Consider the following 23,508-nt stretch of genomic DNA (forward strand, 5'->3'; position numbering starts at 1 on the left):
GGATATCAAAATTTTAAGACACTTCAGATTTGACATTGGATGTATTGGATAATTTTTCTCTGAGAAAGGCATCCCAGATGATGGTGGCGGAAGATGAAGGGGAGAGTCAGCGGCTGGGAACTGCAAGTAGATCGAGTGCACCCTGCAGCAGCTGCATGGAGTGATGACTGGGGTAGCCAATGCGATCGTAGCCAATGCGATCGTAGCCAATGTGAACAGGCTCACCCCCATCTCATTGACCTAGTGCTATGAGAAATTACATACAACCTTGGACTTTTCATAGAGTTTTACATCCTCCAGTTGCAAGTTTAGCACCAGTACGTGGCAATTCTCTGCATGCTGTTCCATAAGCGGATCTACTGTATTGGTGAAGAGTGCAGCGGTGGAGTTGCTGCCTTACAGCGCCAGAGACCCAGGTTTGATTCCGATGATGGGTGCAGTCTGTGCGGAGTTTGTTCATTCTCCCTGTGACTGCGTGGGTTTTCTCCAGATGCTCCGGTTTCCTCCCACATTCCAAAGACATGCAGGTTTGTAGGCTGACAAAAGTGCTGGAGAAACTCAGCGGGTGTGGCAGCATCTATGGAGTGAAGGAAATAGGCAACGTTTCGGGACGAAACCCTTCGTCAGGGTTTCTACAATTGGCTTCTACAAATTGTCTCTAGTGTGCAGGATAGAACTAGTGTATAGATGATTGTTGGTCGACGTGGACTCGGAGGGTCAAAGAGCTTGTTTCCAAACTGCATCTCTAAAACTAAAATGCAAAAAAACAGGCTGTTTTGGCGAATATAATGGGTGATACAGTGGCACAGTGGTAGAGCTGCTGCATTACAATGCCAGAGACCCAGGTTTGATTCTGACAATAGGTGCTGTCTGTACGGAGTTTGGACGTTTTCAATGTGACTGCATGGGTTTTCTCCAGGTGCTCTAGTTTCTTACCACATTCGAAAGATGCGCAGGTTTATAGATTAATCAGCATCTGTAAAATTGTTCCTAATGTATGGGATAGAACTGGTGTAGAGGTGATCGCGGGTCAACGTGGACTCGGCGGGCCGAAGGGCCGGTTTCCCCACTGTATCTCTAAAGTAAACCAAACTAACTTGACTAGTTTGCATGCAGAGCAGAGCAAGCTTTTCATGACAACTCTGTACACGTATCAATAATAAATTAAACTAAAATGAATTACAAGATTTGCATACATGTGCTTGCCTTTGCTATACATGCATCCTTTTGAAGCCTACTACATACATATTCTTAGATAAACATCATCCTTCCTTTTTCTCCTGAGATGCTGCCTCGCCTGCTGAGTTAGTCTGTGTCTATAAACAGCAGGCACGTCAGCTGATGTCAAACGTAAGACAGCTGATGAGAGTTAAATTTTCAAAGTGGATTCCTTCCATTTCCTGAACATTATTTAATTCTCCCAGTTTCTCCATCTCTGTTAAAGCTGTTTGATAACGCCACCTTCCATATCAGTACATTCAATATGAATTTCAGATGCTCAAATTCAGATTTCTCACCGACTGACAAAATCCTTGCGCATTCCCATTCTATTTCCCTTCAATTCTGCGTAAGACCTTTTCACCTTACCCAAGTTCCTGGGTGAGAATAGCGCAAACTCTCTGTCCTTGTCTAACCACATTGGCATTGCAGCCAAGAAAGTGCACCAGCACCTCTACTTCCTCAGAAGGCTGAGGTAATTTGGCATATCTGCAATTACTCTTCCCAACTTTTACACACATGCCATAGAAAGGATCTTATCATAGCTTGGTATTGTAACTGCTCTGCCAACACTGCAAGAAATCACAGCAAGTTGTGGATGCAGCCCCATCCATCTCTCAAACCAAACTCTCCTACATCAACTTCACCTCTGCTTCTCGCTGCCTCGGGAAAGCAAACAACATAATGAAGGTCTACTTTCTCTCAGGTCATTCTTTCTTCAGCTCTCTCTTGCCAGGCAGAAGGTAAAAACCTTTGAAACCACCAGATTCAAGAACAGCGTGTTTCCTGCTGTTATCAGCCTCTTAAAGAATCTTGCTGAGGATGAATTACCCCATCTTCCAACCTACCTCGCTGCAGCCTGTGCCCTTTTTTAATCTGCACTTTATCTATATTCTGCACTCTATTTTCCCTTTTACATAACCTGATGTACTTATCCATTATAAGATTTGTGTAGGAAGTAACTGCAGGTGCTGGTTTAAATCGAAGATAGACAAAATGCTGGAGTAACTCAGCGGGACAGGCAGCATCTCTGGAGAGAAGGAATGAGTGACGTTTCGGATCGAGACCTTCAGATTGATGTGCAGGGAGTGAGAGGTACATGAATAAGGAAGTGTATGAATAAGGAAGTGTATAGATAAGGAAGTGTAGGGTGTGAAAACAATGCAAAGGGAATGTTGTTCAATGAAAATGTAGAATAAATCATTGTTAGTAGGGAGCAGGTAACACAAAGCAAACAGAGATAAAATGTAGTCGGAGAGAGTAAGACTGGTCGGAGAACTGGGAAAGGGGGCGGGGGGGAGGGGGGGGGGTGGAGAGAGAGGAAAAGCAAGGGTTACTTGAAGTTAGAGAAGTCAATGTTTATACCGCTGGGTGTAAGCTGCCCAAGCGAAATAAGAGGTGCAGTTTCTCCAATTTGTGCTGGGCCTCATCCTGACAGGGGGTCATTGTGGGAATGGGAATTGAAGTGCTGAGCAACCAGGAGATCAGGTAGTAAAGCTGACTGAGCGGTGGTGTTCAGCGAAACGATCGCCGAGCCTGCGCTTGATCTCGCCAAAATACAGGAGTCCACACCTGGAACAGCGAATACAGTACATGAGGTTGGAGGAGGTGCTACAGAAAGGAAAAGACTGTCTGGGTCCTTGGACGGAGTCGAGGGGAGAGGTATAGAGGCATTTGCAGGGGGAAGTACCTGGGGAGGGGGTGGTTTGGGAGGGAAGGAACAAATTGACCAGGGAGTTGCGGAGGAAACGGTCTTGGGGTGGTGATGGGAAGATGTGGCTAGTGATTTCCTCATCACTATTGTTATTTTTGTCACAGCATCACTCCTCTCATTGTTTAAACCTCTCTTGTCCTGCATGTATGCAAGAACTAATTGTTAATCTTTTCTGCCTTCCTTTCTGTCTGCTCTTGAATATGTTGCATGTGAACAGATTTCCTTTCTTTTGCAAAGTCGTTTGACTTGATGAAATAGCCTCATTGCTCATTCTACTAATTATGCCCGACTTGCTGAGCAGTTCCAGCAATTGCAACTTACTGAACAGGTTTGTTGTTGCTGACAGCATGGCTGATGGTGGCAGCTAATTAAATAAGATTCTTGTGTAGCCAGAGTTCCTCAGCAATTGATCCAACCAGAGATGGGGTGGAGCAGGGTGTATCAATACTAAAGTACCTACATCTGAGCGAAAGCCAGGGAGAAGCAATAATCAGAGCCAAAAATGCTGCAAATACTCAGCAAGTCATAAAGTCAGTCATACAGTATGGAAACAGGTCTTTCAGTCCATGCCGACCAAGATTCCACATCTACACTGGTCTCACCGGCCGGCATTTGGCCCATATCCCTCAAAATCTAACCCATCCCAAAAAGATGGACAGTTCCTACCCATGTACCTGTCTAAATGCCTTTTAAATTGTGTTCTTGTGCCTGCCTCAATTACCTCCTCTGGCAGCTCATCCCTGATACCCACCACTCTCTGTGTGAAAGTGAGTTCATGTTTCAGGTTGACAACCTTTCATCAGATGACCTGCCATGATCACACTGAATGACGGTGCTGGATCGAAGGGCCGAATGGCCTACTCCTGCACCTATTGTCTATTATCTAGGAAATGTTAGAAAACGTGCAGCTTTTCTGCTGCAAGGAAAGGGAAGGATAAAAAAAATGTTGCCTTGCAATTCAGCATTTTCTATTTGTCCTACTGCCATACCTGCCTAATTCTATTTGTCCTACTGCCATACCTGCCTAAACTGGAGGAGTTCTGTTTGTCCTCTGGAAAGCCATCTTCCCTCTTTTCCACCCACCTTTCTTTTCCAGTTTTCTCCCTCTATTCCAATCAGTCTGATATTTCACAACCAGAAACGTTGCCAATCTGTTACCTCCACAGATGCTGCCTGACCTGCCGAGTTCCTTCAGTACTTTGTATTTTATTCAAGATTCCAACATCTGCAGTTTCTTGTGTCTCCACCTTCTCTCAAGGATGACTAAAAATCTTCACTTTCGACTTTTGAGCCTTTTACATATCTCTTGCCAGGAACGTGCTCTTTTTGTTTTGAAAGAACCAGGGCTCCATCATTCCACCATCTCACAAATGTACTTGAGAATAAGCTACAAGGATATCTTAAGACTAAGGATCAACATTCTGCTGGCATTGAAAAACTGGGCATCACAAATCCATCTCCTCTTTACTATTTATCTTTGCTTCAACCAGTGTTTACTGCCATGATCCTCCCATCTCTCCCAGTGAAATAACTCCTTCTACCCAACTGGTGTACAGACCTGCTCCTTTCACACTTCATTTTCTTGCAGGCCTGATATTAATCATATCTTGATTTATTCATGCCTATCATTCTTCCACCTTCCACATCTGGTGTCAGTCTGAAGCACTCAGCCATCTCGATCTCGGCTCTCAGCCTCTGTAAATTCACATTTAGCCCTGTCAGGTGAAATTTCAGCTGCCGCATTCCTGACCCTCAAGATAGGGTCACTTGGAATTTCAATACAAAACAATGTTTCTCTGTTTCCTATTCCTTTTTACACTGTGGTGGTGTAGTGGCTTGGTAATGAAGAGAGAAGCCTCAGCTTTAATGCTTTCTTTTCACACTCATTTCCTTGTCTAACTTCTACCCTTGTGCTCTGCCGCAACTTTTCCTATTGTTTTGTTAAGTCAGTGGTATCCAGATCTACGCTCAATTTTTTTCTTGATGTCTGCTGTACATTTATTTTATCCAACAGGTCCGTATAAAAGCAAAACACTGTGTGTGCTGGAAATTTGAAATCTAAGCACAACGTCATGGAAATCAGCAGATCAAGCAGCATTTGTAGAAAGATAAGCAGTTATTATTTTGTGCTATTAGGCTATTCAACACCTACAAACTCCAACTAAACTTCGATTGACAAACTTCCTTGATTGCCCTTGGGGGTGCATTGTTTTTGTCTTTACACTATATTGTTTGTTCTTTATATACTGTAAATTTAACTTATTTTTGTTGTTTATCATGGTGTTGACCAAGTACTATGTTTACCTATCTGTTGTGCTGCTGCACAGCACAATGTGGCATGGTGGTAGAGCGGTAGAGCTGCTGCCTGACAGCGCCAGAGACCCGGGTTCGACCCTAACTAAGGGTTCTATCTGTAAGGAGTTTGTACATTCTCCCTGTGACCATGTGGGTTTTCTCCAGTTTCCTTCCACACTCCAGAAACGTACAGGTCTGTAGGTTAATTAGCTTTGTTAAAATTGTGAGTTGTCCCCAGCGCGTAGAATAGTGCTGGTATATGGGGTGATCATGAGTCGACGTGGACTTGATAGGGCCTGTTTCCGCACTGTATCTCTAAACTAAACGAAATTGTGAGTAAGAATGTAATTGTTCCATTTTGGGACATATGGTAATAATACATTCTTGGCACAGCCATGCGTATTATGCTTCACTGCACTGGGAACCCCAGTTAAATTCTGACCTCAGGCAAGTGTGTGTGGAGCTCTTCCCTGTGATTGCATGGGTTTCAGTTGGGTGTTCAATTTCCCCCCAAGTGCCAAATGCATGCAGGTTAATAGGTTATTTAACCACTGTAAATTATATTTAATACATTGGGAAAAAGGATTTGATGAAAATGTAGGGGAAAATCGCATTGGATCAGTCTTGGATTAGTTTAAATAGGTGCTTGGTTATGAATGGTTCATGAAATATATTCAGGGCATGCATTTACAGGGTATTACCCAAATTAATCACACCAAGGGTGGTTAGTATATGGAATGAACTGCCAGAGGAAGTAGTTGAGGCAGACACTATACCTTTTAAAAGACATTTGGACAGGTATGTGGATATGAAAGGTTTAGAGGGATATAGACCAAACATGGGCAGGTGGGACTGGTGTAGATGGGGCATCTTGGTCAGCATGAGCAAGCTGGGCCGAAGGGCCCGTTTCCATTTTGTTGGGCACTATGATTAATCAGATTAAGACTTGAGACAAATCAGGAGACTGATTGTGATGCTTGGCTTAGACTTTAAATGATTGAAGGTGAATGTATTCTTTTGAGGCATTATTTGTTGCATCTTATCTATGTTGATAAATATAAATCTACAAATGCAGTGTAGAATAAACCAAAGTTGATACGTAGACATGCCAGTAAACTTCCAAATGGATGCTGCAACTTAGTATTCTCAGGATGCAGGCTTCATTTTGAAGAATAGAGTCTGAATGATAGTGGTGATAATGGATATGTCATCGATAAATCAGTAGCAGGCTGTGTCATTCTATTTCTGCCTCTGCTTAATTAAATGAACAGTAATCAATTTTGACTAATAGGCTTCGCCTGGAAATAATGAATTAACAGTGTTGATTCATTATTTCCCACACTTAGAATAAAGGGGAGGCCATTCAAGACTGAGGCGAGAAAAAAAGTTTTCACCCAGAGAGTTGTGAATTTGTGGAATTCCCTGCCACAGAGGGCAGTGGAGGTCAAATCACTGGATGGATTTAAGAGAGAGTTAGATAGAGCTCTAGGGGCTAGTGGAGTCGAGGGATATGGGGAGAAGACAGGCATGGGTTATTGATTGGGGACGATCAGCCATGATCACAATGAATGGCGGTGCTGGCTCGATGGCCCGCATGGCCTCCTCCTGCACCTATTTTCTATGTTTCTATGTTTCTATTCACCAGGATGCGATGCCCAACCCATTTGGTGTCTGCAGCATTACTTTGCAAGAAAAAAAACACCTTTTCCCTCCTTATTTCAGAAAGGTTGGGTCTCCTTATGGAGAATATATCATTATTAGAGTGTTGCTCGAAATTAGTTTTAGAAAAACAACATGCAAACCCAGTTTATCCACTGGGGCCAAGCCAACCACTCACTGATCACTCATTCACAACATATAGTTTTATGTTATCCCACATTCTCATCCTCTCCATGCACTGGGGGCAATTTGGAGGTAAATTAACCTACAGACCCGCAAGTCTTTGTTATGTGGGAGGAAACCAGAGAATCAAGAAGAAACCCACGTGATCCCCACATGAAACCATCAAGGCTTGGCAGGTGAGGAAAGAGCTGAGCAAACTCCGCCCATGCAAAGCCTCGGGTCCCAATAATGTCAACCCTACTGTACTCGAGGCCTGTGCCAGCCAGTTGTGCGCAGTACTCCAGCATATCTTCAACCTGAGCCTGAGCCTGGAGTAGGTTCCAGTGATGTGGAAGACATCCTGCCTGGTTCCTGCGTCAAAGAGGATGTGTCCCAGTTCCTCCGATGACAACAGACCGGTGACGCTGACTTCACACATCATGAAGTCCCTGGAGAGGCTGGTGCTCACTCACCTGCAACCCCTGGTTAGACCCTATCTGGACTTAGCAAAGAAAGAGAGGATGCCATCATCCACATTCTCCATCATTCCAATGCTCACCTGGATAAGCCGGGAAGCACTGGGAGTCATATTTTTTTACTTCTGCAGTGTTTTTAACACCATCCAGCCTGCACTGCTCGGGAGCAAACTGACGGAGATGCGGGTGGATGCTCCATTGGTGTACTGGATCACCTGGCTGGACGACCACAATATGTCTGGCTACACAACTGCATCTCAGATATGGTATGAGCAACACGGGGCCCCACAGGGGGACGGTCCGCTCTCCCATCCTGTTTACCATCTACACCTCGGACTTCAGATATAACTCTGATTCCTGCCACCTGCAGAAGTTTTTGGATGACTGCATTTGTGGGCTGCATCAGTGAGGGGAGGGAAACTGACTACAGAGGTGTAGTCAATGACTTGGTTGAGTGGTGTGGGCTGAATCACCTGCAGCTCAACACCGACAAGACTAAGGAGTTAGTGGTGGACTTTCTGAAGAGACGAACACCCCTGGCCCGTCTCCATCAATGATGTGGATGTGCAGTTTACCAGGGAGTACAAATACGTGGATTGTAACTGGACAGTTAACTGGATTGGTCCAGGGACACTGAGGCCCTGTACAAGAAGGGACAGAGCCAACTGTACTTTTTGTGAACGCTCCGTTCCTTCAACATCTGCAGCAAGATGCTGCAGATGTTCTACTAATCTGTGGTAGCCAGTGCCATCTTATTTGCTGTCGTGACCACGGACGCCAATAGGATTAACAAACTCATCAGGAAGGCTGGCTCCGTCCTGGGGGTGGAGTTAGATTTATGGGAGGTGGTCTTGGAGGGGAGGATGCTCCTCAAACTGCAGAGCATCTTGGACAATACACCATGGAACCAACACACTTGTCATCCTGAGGAATACCTTCAGCAACAGACTGGTTCCACCAAGATGCAGTACAGAACGCCTCAGGAGGCCCTTCTTCCCTGTGGCTATCGAACTGTACAACCCCTCCCCCTTCTGTTGTGGGGTAGGCTGACTCTCTTCCCCCCCCCAAAAAAAAAATCTTTGCACATCCCCAATCCTTTCCACTCGTCACTTTAATTTCATTTTGCATGTATCTTGTGTCTTATCTGTGTCTTGTTCACAGATCAATTTCCCACTTGGGATAAACAACGTTCTATCATATCGTATCATATCACAGGAAGAATGTGCAAACTACACATAAACAACCCGAGGTCAGGATCAAACCTGGGGTTGTGGGACTGAGGCAGCAACTCTACCAGCTGGACCACTGTTGTAAACTATAAAAATAATTGCTGCAGATTTATTGATTTGACACGAGGGAAGTTATGATATTTCTTAATTTCAATAACGCAGGTAGGCAGGGAACGTAAATGAAAACGGAAATCATAAATGGAGCTTCAGAACTGAGTGGTCATTGAGCAGAAATGGAGTCAAAGTCATACTGCAAAGAAACAGGCCCTTACTATGGATCACACATAAACACAAAATACTGGAGTAATTCTGAGTTGGGCAGCATCTTTGGTGAAAATTTATAGGTGATGTTTCGGTTTGGAACGCTTCTTTTGGAATGTGGGGGATGGGAAGATCTGGAGCAAGAAAAGACCAGGACAAATCAGGGCCAATAACAGGTTATCTCAGTCAGGGAGGTTCCCTGATAGGCCAATTGTTGGCTCAGAGCAGTGTGATCCCAAGAGGGATACATCGTTGCAAACCAGGGCTGTGGAGTCGGAGTCGTCAAGTAGGAGTCGGAGCAATTTTGGTGCTGCTGAAGTCGTAGTTGGAGTCAGTAAAAAAGTCCCGACTCCGACCTCAACATAAATTTCAGAGACTACGTAAATCGAAAAGAAATCCCACTTTTTAAACATTCCGCCAACTTTATTTCCACCCGAGAGAATGAGAAATCACATTGTGCAGGCAAGGGAGCCATTTTGAACCAAGAAACACGCTGGGGCAGCACATATATGATGGTTTAAGCTTTTGCTTGACCTAAAACTCTTTCTAGAAGACATTGATAATCCCAGTGTCTTACTGACTAAAAGTCAATGATGGTTGGTATCACAATTAGAAGCTCTGCTTGCTCACCCTTATGCAGTCACCAAAAAGCAGATAATTTAACTCCTGGTACATTCCTATGGGAGTGAAAAAATGTAATATTTCACTTATCCAAAGCTGGAGGATTAATTGCTGAAGGAATTGTATCGTCAATGAAGAAAAGAGAGGGTCTGCAACTTGAAAATCAGATCTTGTTAGCTGCTGTCCACGTGGATCAAAAAACCAAATCTTGTTGAGCGAAGATCAAATTATGTTGCAGTTCGGATAAAAGGGCTACTACCTGAAAAGTCAGAACCACAAAATGAAGATGGGAGTACCAAATCCTTCTCATCCTCTTCAAATTATGAAGTCAGATTTTGCAAAATATTTAGATAAAATTGAACAGTCGAGAGCAAAGTGTTCCCGTTTAAATGTGCGAAGGCTGCCTTATGATGTTAAACTAATGGAATTTAAGCAAGATTTTATTGGTGGTTTAAAAGAAGTAGAGAAATATGATCGCTCATCTAAACTTACAGTACAAGAAGTCATACCTGCTTTAATAGTAAAATTTTCAGCTATGATACTAACAGCCATACCACCCACTCAGGTCAGTGTAGAGAGACTGTTCTCCGCACTGAAAATAATTAAATCAGATTTAAGGGCTTCAATGAAAGACGATCTGGCAGAAGCAATTCTGTTCCAAAGGACGTTATTAATAAATTTTAGGTATGTACTTCTGTAGCAAACTTAACTTCCTATGCAATTAGTTTTAATTTCTATTGCACTTGTGATTTTTTTTTTCTCATAATTTAACCAATTAGCCCATACCTGTGGCCTTAGTTTAATAAATTTTGGAGTAATGTTTTTATAATTTCTATTCAATACTAGACTAAGTGGGACCCGTTGGGTCCCAGCATCGCAAGGTCATCCAACGCAATATTCCACCTCTCCACCAATTCTAATATTGGTGGCCAGTTGGGGGGGGGGGGGGGCTTTCTGGAGCGCTAGTATGGGTGTTGTGGGCTGAAGGGACTGGTTTCCAGAGGGCTAGTATGCAAATTGTGCACCAAATGGATTCTTGGGCTGGCATCTCAGTCAATCAAGCCTGTTGTGCTGGCAACTCACTGACTCACGGCTGGTGGGCTGGTAGCTGACTCATGGCTAATCCTCGAAATTCTATTTCAAGCAGGGTATAAGGCCACCAAATTCAAGTGCAGTTTCTTACCACTTCTAGCAGGGTGCAAGGCCACCAAATTCAAGTGCAGTTTCATACTATTTGAAGTAGGGTGCAAAGCTACTAAAGACAGCGAGTCGTGACCTCTCCCTCCTCCATCTTGCAGAGACTGAGCCACACCCACATTTCCGGGTTTTATAACCCCTCCCCCCCCCCACCGGAAAAGGTGTGGCTTTCATGGAGTGATTGACATGAGAGAGATTCTCAACATTTTAAAAAAAAACTAATAACACTTTTATTTTTCATTGATGGGAAGAATTCTCTGCACCTGCTCAGCGGAGGGGGACTGAGTAAGATGGCCAAAAATCACAGCCGTAAGTGGTAGCGTTTTATCTAAAATCAATATACAGTGCAAACAGGAAGTAAGTGCATTTACAGTAGTGCCTTTTAACTTCAAGCCAAACCACCCAAGCCACCATTTGCAGTAAGTAGTGCATTTCAACGTCATGCCACCATTTGCAGTAAGTGGTGCATTACAACTTCAAGCCAATGCACCCACGCCACCATTTGCAGTAAGTAGTGCATTTCAACTTCATGCCACCATTTGCAGTAAGTAGTGCCTTTCAACTTCAAACCACACCCAAGCCACCATTAGCAGTAAGAGGTGCCTTTCAACTTCAAGTCAAAGCACCCAAGCCACCATTTGCAGTAAGTAGTGCCTTTCAACCTCATGCCACCATTTGCAGTAAGTAGTGCCTTTCAACTTCAAGCCACCATTTGCAGTAAGTGGTGTCTTTCAACTTCAAGCCACATCCAAGCCATCATTTGCAGTAAGTAGTGCCTTTCAACTTCAAAGCTCCCAAGCCACCATTTGCAGTAAGTGGTGTCTTTCAACTTCAAGCCACGCCCAAGCCACCATTTGCAGTAAGTAGTGCCTTTCAACTTCAAGCCAAAGCAACCAAGCCACCATTTGCAGTAATAGTGCATTTCAACTTCAAACCAAAGCTCCCAAGCCACTATTTGCAGTAAGTAGTGCTTTCAACTTAAAGCCAAAGCACCCAAGCCACCATTCGCAGTAAGTAGTGCCTTTCAACTTCAAGCTAATGCACCCAAGCCACCATCTGCAGTAAGTAGTGCCTTTCAACTTCAAGCCAATGCACCCAAGCCACCATCTGCAGTAAGTAGTGCCTTTCAACTTCCTTCTTCTTCTTCTTCTTCTTCTATGTAGTTTTTTTTTTTGGCGGTTGGCAAACAACTTTTTAGTGCATTACTGCCACCAACTGGTATGGAGTGTGGATCAAATAACATTGTAACTTATATACTAATAACCTATATCTTTCCGAACAAATTGGTTACCCTGAGAAAAAGCAATAGGATTTGATAGCACTTATATGAATTCTTTTGTAAAATATCTATTAAATCAAATTGTACTTTTTCTTTTCTGAATCGTTCACTCATTTGTCTTCTTCCTCATACCTCTCACAATGTATAATGACATGCTCTATTGTCTCTTCTTGCCCACAGTATTCACATCTGCCTGTATTATGCTTGCCTATTATAAAATGTGTACTGTTTAGACCGGTGTGTCCAAATCTGATTCTTGAAATTACTGTCTCCTCTTTTCTGTTTTTTTCCTGCACATCTCATTTCTCCCACTTTCCTCTGGACTCTGTAGAACCACCGTCCTTTCCCCTCTTCTTCCCATTGCTTTTGCCATCTTTCCTTCAGTCTTTGCTTAATAATGTCTTTGATTTCAGTTTTACCTATGTTAATACTTAAATCAATCTTACTTCTTTTTGTTACCTCTTTTGCTACCTTATCTACCATTTTGTTTCCTCTAATGCCAGTGTGTGCTGGTACCCATAAAAATATGACTAAGCCCCATCATTTGAATTCTGAATAGTGTTGCCTTTTAACTTCAAGCCACACCCAAACCATCATTTGCAGTAAGTAGTGCCTTTCAACTTCAAGTCAAAGCTCCCAAGCCACCATTTGCAGTAAGTAGTGCCTTTCAACTTCAAGCCAAAGCACCCAAACTACCATTTGCAGTAAGTAGTGCCTTTCTACCTCAAGCCACCATTTGCAGTAAGTGGTGTCTTTCAACTTCAAGCCACACCCAAGCCATCATTTGCAGTAAGTGGTGTCTTTCAACTTCAAGCCACACCCAAGCCATCATTTGCAGTAAGTGGTGTCTTTCAACTTCAAGCCACACCCAAGCCACCATTTGCAGTAAGTGGTGCCTTTCAACTTCAAGCCAAAGCAACCAAGCCACCATTTGCAGTAATAGTGCCTTTCAACTTCAAGCCAAAGCTCCTATGCCACCATTTGCAGTAAGTAGTGCCTTTCAACTTCATGCCACCATTTGCAGTGCCTTTCAACTTCAAGCCACAATTTGCAGTAAGTAGTGCCTTTCAACTTCAAGCCAATGCACCCACGCTCCCATTTGCAGTAAGTAATGCATTTTAACTTCAAGCCATTGCACCCAAGCCACCATCTGCAGTAAGTAGTGCCTTTCAACTTCAAGCCACACCCAAGCTTTAGAACCATTAGTCACGTTTGCAAGCTTTAGAACCAATAGACATTTTTTTGCAAGCTTTAGAAACAATAGACATATTTTTGCAAGCTTTAGAACCAAGACATATTTTTGCAAGCTTTAGAACCAATAGACATATTTTTGCAAGCTTTAGAACCAATAGACATATTTTTGCAAGCTTTGGAACCAATAGAGACATTATTTTGCAAGCTTTAGAACCAATAGACACATTTTGCAAGCATTTTAGAACCACTAAGGGCACTTACATTTGAGTTGACATGTGTTCAGTGTTATTCACAGCTCAGAGAAACGTGACCCTCTGCCTTCCTCCATCTTGAAGAGACTGTGTGGCACACCACTTCCTGGTTTTATAGTCCCTCCCCCCTGCCGCCAGCGGGAGCAGCAGAGAGAATGGGGAATTTTGTAAAAACATTAATATCTCTGTCATTTTTAATCGACTGGAAAACTCCTCGGCACACATGAGGCGGAGGGGGGCTCTGAGCAAGGTGGCCAAAAATGACAGTCGTAGGTGGCGGCGTTCTCTCGGAAATCGCAGCACAGTTCGCCAAAACTGGTCAAGAACAGACTTTTAGTAATATAGAAGACAATGGAATTTTAATTTTGTCAAGGTCCTATATGTAGGACCTTTATTTCTTTTAGCATAATGAATTATGTTTTTTTCACAAGAATAAACAATAAAAAACCCACAAAGGCATAGCTACAACCATTAGATTCAAAAACTTTAAGGACATGGGTTTAAAAGGCAGCCTGATCATTCATGTAGTTCTTATGAAATGCCATCTTGTGTAATATCATCATAGCAGATTTAGGATTATTATACCTCTGGGTCAGTCAGAGTCGGATACACAAGAAATCAAGGAGTCGGAGTTTTGGTGTTTTGAGTATCGACTCCACAGCCTTGTTGTAAACTGTGGAACTTGGTTAATCAACTTATAGTGGAGGAAGGGTGGGCGGCAAGAAAGGGAGGGGGAGGGAGAATGTTTGTAGAGTGATATAAAATTAGAGAATTCAACAATGTTGCTGGGTTGTAAGCTACCCAAGCAAAAATGATGTGCTGTTCCTTCAATTTGCGTGTGGCCTCACCCTGGCAATGTAGGAGGCCCAGGACAGGAAGGTCAGTATGGGAAAGGAAAGGGGAGTTAAAGTGATTTGTAACTGGGAGATTCAGTAGGCCTTAACGTACTGAGTTTACGTATCGACGCATGGTCTCACCGTATAACCCTACAATCAGTCTGAAGAAGGATTCCCACCAGAAACATTACCTACCCATTTTCTCCAGAGATGCTGACTGACCTACTGGGTTACTCCAGCATTTTGTGTCTATCTTTGGTATAAACCAGCATCTAAAGTTCCTTTTTATGAAATGATATTTTTGACAGCCTTTCTGCATCATTTTACTTTTGCAATTGTGGTGGTGTCAATAGACAAAGTCCTATAGAGCTAAATCAAGACTTCCTGACACTTATATTCAAATCCTCTAGCAATGAAGGCAAGCATACCATATGCCTTCTTTCCGACCCTATCCACGTGTGCTGCCACTAATAATAGGTATGAACTTGGACTTCAAGATTCCGCTGCATACCGATGCTGCTCAGGGTCTTGCCATTAACTGTACACTCAAAGAAGTACAGGTGCATAGTTCCCTGAAAGTGCTGTCACAGGTAGATAGGGTGGTAAAAGTGGCTTTTGGTACATTGGCCTTCATCAATCAGGGGCTGTGACTATCAAAGTTAGGATGGTATGTTATAGTTGTATAAGACATAGGTGAGGCCACATTTAGAGTACTGTGTTCAGTTTTGGTCATCCTGCTATAGGTGGAATGTCATTAAGCGAGTGCAAGAGGGTAATAGGTAGGGTAAATGCACAGAGTCTTTCAACTAGGGTTGGGGAATCAAGAACCAGACAACATAGGTTAAAGGTGAGAGCGGAAAGATTTAATAGGAACCCAAGGGGCAACATATTCCACACAGAGGGTGGTGGGTATATGGGGGTAGTTAAGGCAGGCACAACAACAACATTTAAAAGACTTTGCTCAAGTACTTGAATAGAGGAAGTTTAGAGATATGGGCCAAATGCGGGAAAATTGGACTTGCTTAGATGGGGCATCTTTGTCGGCATAGACAACTTGGGCCAAAGGACCTGTTTCTGTGCTGTATGACTCTCTTATGATTATGACAAAACATTGCAAATATCATGGACATACAATCACATGGAAACTATTGGATGGATATGGTTCATATGTCCACACGTTCACGTAATGTGGTTATGCAGGCAGAGGAGACTAGTTTGGCATCAGATTCGGCACAGACAGGCGAAGGGCCGGTTCTTCTGCTGGACTGGTCTATTTTCTATGTTTTACATGCCTAAATTAGGTATCATGAGCAAGCTCAATATAATTTACCTTGTGGCACTGAATTTTCGATTCTACAACCTCTCAAACACTCCACTTTTCTTCAGTCTTAAAATTGCATGAAGACAAATTATTTATTCTGATATATTTAACTACTGTTGTCATTGGCACCTGGTTTTGATAAATAGTCTATTTAAACCACTTTAGTAAGCTTAGCTTAGTTCCAGAAGATAGTAATTCCATCTCATAATTTGCTCAGTAGTGTTTGTGAATAACACCCTCCACAGCCAAACTGCTCCCAGAGTACTTCTCAACCTTTTTGACATGATGTCGGCGTTTTCTGTCCCAATATATTTTCACAGAATTTACAACGAGCTCAACAGATATTTACAACATTTTCTCAAACAGCTCATCCTGCAAGCAGTGGAAACTATAAACTGTTTCCGAAGTAGCAATTTGAGGATATTATTGTGCATCCTCACTTGAAATAAATAAAGCTTGAACATCTCTCTGCTCTTTACCTTCTGCTAAAATGACATTTACAAAGCTCAGATGTCCATCCCTCCACCTCAAGAGAGGGAAATCCATAGTCTCCAAAACACTTTTGACTTGACTCTTGACTCTCAGGTTCAGTCAAGAGATAAAAAACTTCACCTGATATTCAATACAGGTTGCCTGCCCTCTATCCCTTTTCATTGCTACAACTGTTGTTTCGCAAATTCTGCCCTCATTCCCAATTTTAAACGACAAAACATAATCCAGTCAGTCCTATTGTCAATGTGTTCCTGTGTTTCAACAAGCTTCAGTATGTTTAAAACCCCACATTCGCATTCTCACATACACCTACTTCAGCATCTTCACTTCATTCAGTACCAAGAAGCAATTTAACCTCACAACGCCAACCTTCACTTTTGAATCTTTCCAAAACCTCCAAATGCCTTATGGCTTTTGCTGTATCTTGGATATCCCCTGCAACACAAAGTAACTCAGCAGGACATCTCTGGAGAACATGACGTTTTGGGTCAGCACCCTTCTCCATTCCCGACCTAAAACGTCACTTATCCATGTTCTTCAAAATGTTGACTGAGCTGCTGAGTTCCTCCAACACTTTGTCACCTTTTTCCGTAAATTGGCATCTGCAGTTCCTTGTGTCTGCAGCCAAATAAGTATGTTTTTTTTGTGGCTTCAACATGGCGACTGTCCATTTCTCTTAAGCTATGCAATGTGGCACTTCTTTCCATTAAGGCACATGCAGCACTTTCTACCTTAAATGCACAATTAGCAAGCTGCTCAAATCCAAGTAGATTTGAAGCTTTCTAAACATTTTAATATCATTACATAACGATAAAGAAACAGTCAGCTGTGAAAGAATGTTTACGACGATTATTTCAGAAACTCTTACCTCCTCTCTTGTTCAGTTTTGCATAGCCGGGAACGTAACTGCCTGACATCACAGTTGAACTACTGAAGGAAGAGTGGGGGAGTGCCCCAATTAGTGGCTCATCGCATTTCTCTGTTAAAAGAAAAAGAAAATATTTGCATTACTATTTTATAGAGATGAACAGGTGCAGTAAAATATAGATATCCCATGATGTTAAAAGTTAACGCAAATGCAGTAAAACTCCATTAATATGTTATCTTCGGGACTTTAGTGGTGGCAGAGATGACAGCTTTTTTGTACCATCGGATGTTACAATGCCAGACATAGCATTTTCTTGACTTTATTTTTTAAGATGTTTGTCAGTAGATTAATAATTTTTTTTCTGTGAACCCGGTAAGTTTCAAAAGATTGTGAGAAACAGAACCAGGTGTATTCCAAGGGGGGAGCAAAGCAGAGTGCTGGAAGAACTCAGCAAGTCAGACAGCATCTGTGGAGTCAAGAGTCAAGAATGTTTTATTGTCATGTCCCGAAACACAACAATGATATTCTTACTTGCAGTGGTACAACAGATGTGCCAAATCTATGCTATGTGGCACTTTTTTATCCCCATGAAGGCACATGGGGCACTTTCTACCTTAAATACACAATCGGGAAAATGAACAAATGACATTTCGGGTCGTGTCCTTTCTACTGACTTGACCTGGCTTAAAAAAATCAATTTTAAGGAATTATGGAAACTAGGTCTTCTGTGAATTTAATGGGGAACCTGAACTGAGACTGTAAATGAGTTAAAGCCTGGGAACTTGGTGGGTGAAGGGAGTGCAGGAACCAGGATGTTAATAGTAACAGTTGGAGAATGGGAACCAACACCCAGGTATTTCAGATACAGGAACCCAGTACATCAGGGGGAACAGAGGAATCAGTACACAATGAGCCAGATGTCAAACCATCAGAATTTCCATTCAGGCACGAACCGCATTATTGGAATCTTACTGTTTGCAACAACAATGTTTATATTCACTCAATGCAATCACAACAATACAAATCTTACAAATCACTCCAAAAAAGTCACAAACTAACCTGGAGGAAATATGACGCAAAGACAGCCATGTTCTAATATCTAGAAGGTTATCACTAATTATATGGCAGGCCTAAATCCTGGCCAATCCTGATAAATAGCACTTCAGCATCAGTAAAATAAATTAACACACTTCTGCAATTCAACGGCAAACTGGAACTTTGTCTCTATCCAATGTCATCCCACCACTAGTCACATCTTCCCATCTCCATCCCTTTATGTCTTCCACAGTGAACACTCCATCCGTAACTCCTTGGTTCACTCATCCAATCCCACCCAAACCAACCCCCTCCCCAAGTGCCTTCTCCTGCAATCACAGGAGGTGTAAAACCAGACCCAATACCTCCCTATTTCACCTATCCATGTTCTCCAGAGATGCTGCCTGACCCATTAAGTTACTCCAGCACTTTGTGGCCTTTTGTGTATTAACTAGCATCTTCTATGTTCTTACTATATTTTAGTTTGCAAAAGTAGTGTAATAGAATCATACAGCACAGAAACAGGCCCTTCAGCCCAACGTTGCTGATTTGAAATTTCCTTTCATCCTGTATTGATGGAATTAATAGCTGGGAGATCTCTTTGATAATTGAGTTTACACAATATCAAAATATTCAGTGCTGGTTAACTAATGCGGAACAGAATCATATTATTAGAAATCAATCCAAAATAAATTAGAAGTAAAATATTCTTGTTGTAAATGGACAACATAAATGATTTGAATGATAGGAACCATAACATGTAGGAAATATTTGTTGCAATGGAATTTAGTCATTTAGAAGATATTTGCTATTTTGTTTTGCTGATCAAAAGGGTGCGTGCGAATTGTTGGCCACTTGTGAACTTGCAATGCACAGTCTGGGAATGAGAGACTGGGGGAGGAAATCACATTCTGTTCATTGTCAACAATCTGTTTTGTGATAAAATAGCAATGGGTGTCTCAAATCTGAGAGAGAACATCAGCCTGTTCTGGGAAGTGACAATCCAACAAAAATATACAACATTCCTAAAGTGTGGAAATTTACCTGAAGTACATTAATGCCATTATCATCACTCAATCTCCTTCCGACACAGAAGTAACAAATTACAGAATAAATCCAGAAATGCTGAAAATACTCAGCAAGTCAGGCAGTTAAGGTGGAGGAAGAGATCCAGCCCAGTCCCAATTAATCGCCTTTGAAATGAAACATTTACTTTGTTTCTCTCTTCGTAAATGTTGTCTTTCCTGCAGGGTATTTCGAGGATTTTATGTTTTATTAATATTCCCAGCAACTGTAGCGATTTTTTCCCACACGTGATGCACAATTAACAACATTTAATCTAATTCCTATAGTATATTGTTGCAAGGTATTGTTAAATATAATGTTTGTATTTTCAGACTTTCATTGTTGTTTGTACGCAATCATAATCTTTGTCAATCACTGTCTAAATTTTAATGGTTCTATTGTTTTTGCTCTTTCTATCACATTCATTAAAACACTTTGGTTAAGGAGAAAGGCTATCATTTATTGAAGTCCCAGATATGCAATTGTTCCTGCTACAATGTTATCAGCTCACAATTTCAGCAAATGGTGGAAAGAAATGTTGACTGAAGGTGCAAGAAAATATCCTAATTAATGGAGCTCATCACAAGATACCTTGTTGACAATCTTCTACTAATATTTAATTCAAATGCAATTTTTGTGGAGAATTTAGCACCTATTTGATGTTTTATTCGAAGGGAACACGGAGGGTTGAATAAATCCCAAACTACTACAAAGAGTTCGTTTTTGTTGGAAGATAGCAGCTGTTAGGGACTGAAAAAGAAACACAGATGGTAGGAAATACTAAATTTTAGAAATGCCAAATAATTCAAAGCCATGTCATAAAAGTAAAATTCTTTAATTCAGCACAATTCGCTTTAATACACATTCTGGGAGTGTGTCAATACAAATACCTACAACAGCATCACACTATGTTTGTTGTGCATTGTTCAAGAACCCATATTTTATGAAGTAATAGCTTGATATTGTAATTACTGTAAATCATTTTATGAGCTTAAACAATAATGTCTGGAGTAATAAAATCAGAATTTACTGTCTTTCGTATTTATGAATGTTTTAATCAATCAACAAAATATGCACATTTGCTTTCTGCATAATGGCACCTGGAAGACTGATATAACTTCAACTAATGGTCAATTGTAGACAAACATTAATTAATTAAATAGAAATAAATTAAATTAAACATGCAGCAGAACGTTTAAAGAAAACAGTTTTGTTAATTTAAGGAGGTTTTGTTATTTATGATGTCAAGAAATTCTTACATTCCTTAATATGAATCTGATTTTCCTTTCATCTGGGCAGAGCAACTTAATCTTGGATACTCAAGCAGTGCTTGAGAAAATCTTGCAAACCCATCGGCATCCAATATTGCCGCATATTGCCAGCAGGCATTCTCCACTCTCTAAATTGATCAACACTGAATTTGCTTTGCTGAAACTTCTCCATCCAATAATTGACATTTGAAACAACTGAGGCACCAGTTTTATTAATTGCAGACATTGGACTCGTTCTCTTGAACTTTGACACTACAATGCTGAAAAACTATATTCTGCATTCTGGTATTTTTCTCTTTGCTCTACCTTTTGTATTTGTTTATTGGTTGCTGGATTCATGCATTGTATTTTCAGATTTGTTTGCATAGCGCGCAAACAAAAAGCTTTGCAGTGTATCTCGGTACACGTGACAATAATGTTAGTACAAGACAAATACGACCACTATCCTTCATACAAAAACTTTATCCAACAGAATAGAGCTTGTTGTAGGAAGGAACTGCAAGTGCTGGTTTAAACCCGAAAGACACAAAATGCTGGAGTAACCTAATGGGACAGGCAGCATCTCTCGAGAGAAGGGAATGGGTGACATTGAAGATGGGTCTCGACCAGAAACGTCACCCATTCCTTCTCTCCAGAGATGCTGCCTGTCCCATTGAGTTACTCCAGCATTTTGTGACGATCTTCAGAATAGATGTTTCCATTTTGCAAACTATTTCAGCAGATATTCTAAGGTGTCCTTCCCTTTCCATGATGGGAAAGCTTGGAGCTTTTACTCCTGAGAGGTTCAACATGCCAAAGAGGGATATGACAAAAGAAACATGGTGGTCCTCCAGGTTGGTGGTCAGGTACAGAGCCAACAACCATGACTCTTTAAAAAGTAAAAAATGTTATGGAACCATCAGTGGAGAAATCAAACACCAACTCTACGTGATGACCTTTAGGAGTCGAGGACACCTGTAGTGGAAGAAGAAAGGAAACTTCTGTGCAATTCTTTGCCGCAGAAGATTGTGGAGGCAAAGGCAGTGGATATATTTAAGGCAGCGACAGATAGATTCTTGATTAGTATGGGTGTCAGTGATTATGGGGAGAAGGCAGGAAAATGGGGTTAGGAGGGAGAGATAGATCAACCTTGATTGAATGGCGGAGTAGACTTGATGGGCCGAATGGCCTAATTCTAGTCCTATTTCTTATGATGTTATGAAACCACTGATATGTTGGCTTAAGTGTTCAACAGCAACTTAAAAACTGACATTAGTTTCTGAAATGTATGGGTAGTGTGCAAAAGAGGAAAGGTAGCTCAGGTCAGAGCTAGGATGTCTCATCTCTGATGTCATCAAGAACATCCAAGAGCAGCACAGCGGTAGAGTAGCTGCCTTACAGAGCCAGACACCCGGGTTTGATCATGACTACGGGTGCTGTCTGTACAGAGTTTGTACGATCTCGATGCACCTCATTAATAGGGACTTGGTCATATGAATTCAAAACTGGCTTAATGATTGAAGACAAAGGATTGCTACATGTGTTTTCTCCAGGTGCTCCTGCATCCTCCCACATTCCAAAGATGGACAGGTTTGTAGGTTAATTGGCCGTTAAAATTGTAAATTATCCCTCGTGTTTAGGTTAGTGCTAGTGTTCAGTGTGATTGCTGGTCAGCGTGGACATGGTGGGCCGAAGGGTTTGTTTCCACACTGTATCTTTCTCTAAAGCACAAGGATGGACAAGACCAGGAGGGCTAACAACAACATCAGTGGACACTATGCTGAATTGTGAGTGGGATGAGAGGCAACATTACATTGATTCTGATTTCATCACTTCAGGCTCTGCTTTCCACAGCCTCCAACCTTATCATTTCCCAGCCCTGCACAGCCTGGCTTTACCTTCTCTCCAAAATCCACAAATACAACTGCCCTGGCAGACCAATTGTTTCGATCTGCTCCCACAGAAATGATTTCCAAGTACTTCAACTCCATCCAATCTCTTCCGACCTATGTCCAAGATACATCACATGCCCTTCGTCTCTTTAATGACTTCCGCTTTCTGAATCCCCACTCCCTCATTTATACTGTGGACGTTCAGTCACTCTAACCTCCATCCACCACCAAGAAGGCCTTAAATTCTTCCATTTCTTCCTCGACCACAGAACCATCGAATTTCCCCCACTAACACTCTATTCTGCCTTGAGGAGCTGGTCCTTACCCTCAACAACTTCTCCTTTGACTCCTCCCACTTCCTCCAAGTCCAAGGGGCAGCAATGGGCATCCGCATGGGCCTCGGCTATGCCTGCCTTTTTGTTGGGTACGTTGAACAATCCCAGTTCCAGGCATACACTGGCCCTATCCCTGAACTCCATCTCCGTTACATTGATGACTGCATCGGTCACCTCTTGCACCCATGCAGAACACATGGACTTCATCAACTTCACCACCAATTTTCATCCTGCATTCAAATTTATTTGGACCACCTCCCTGCCCTTTCTTGATCTCACTGTCTCCATCACAGGAAATAGACTATTGACTGACATCTATTACAAATCCACTGACTCCCACAACTATCTCGACTACACTTCTTCCCACCCTGCTTCCTGCAAAGACTCTATCCCATACTCCTAATTCCTCCGTCTATGCCACATCTGTGCCCAGGATGAGGTGTTCCATACTAGAACATCTGAGATATCCTCATTCTTTAGGGAACAGGGGTTCCCCTCTCCCATCATAGATGAGGCCCTCACTTGTGTCTCCTCGGTACCCCGCAGCTCCGTCCTTGGCAAATCAAATTCTTCGTATGTTGCAAAACATACGGCTAAAAAGTATTACAAAATATTGCAAAAGCACTGAGCCTTGCGGCACCTCACTAATCACTGCCTGCCATTCTGAAAAAGACCTGTTAAATCCTACTCTTTGCTTCCTGTCTGCCAATCGGTTCTCTATCCATGTCAATATCCTACCCCCAATACCATGTGCTCTAATTTTGCACACTAATCACGTGTGGGACCTTGTCAAATGCTTTGAAAATCCAGATACACCACATCCGCTGGCTCTCCGTTATCCATTCTACTTGTTGCATA

General features: G+C 42.1%; 1 protein-coding gene across 1 annotated transcript in view; it reads right to left on the minus strand.

Moving 5' to 3' along the window:
* Window positions 1-23,508, minus strand: part of cntnap2 (contactin associated protein 2) — a 1,677,584-nt gene that overhangs the window by 1,113,250 nt on the left and 540,826 nt on the right. The window contains exon 2 of the mRNA XM_033050359.1: window positions 17,074-17,184. Coding sequence (XP_032906250.1) covers window positions 17,074-17,184 — 111 coding nt within the window. The remainder of the gene's footprint in view (window positions 1-17,073; window positions 17,185-23,508) is intronic.

Source organism: Amblyraja radiata, chromosome 2, assembly GCF_010909765.2.
Source record: "Amblyraja radiata isolate CabotCenter1 chromosome 2, sAmbRad1.1.pri, whole genome shotgun sequence".
In the NCBI taxonomy this organism is placed as follows: Eukaryota; Metazoa; Chordata; class Chondrichthyes; order Rajiformes; family Rajidae; genus Amblyraja; species Amblyraja radiata.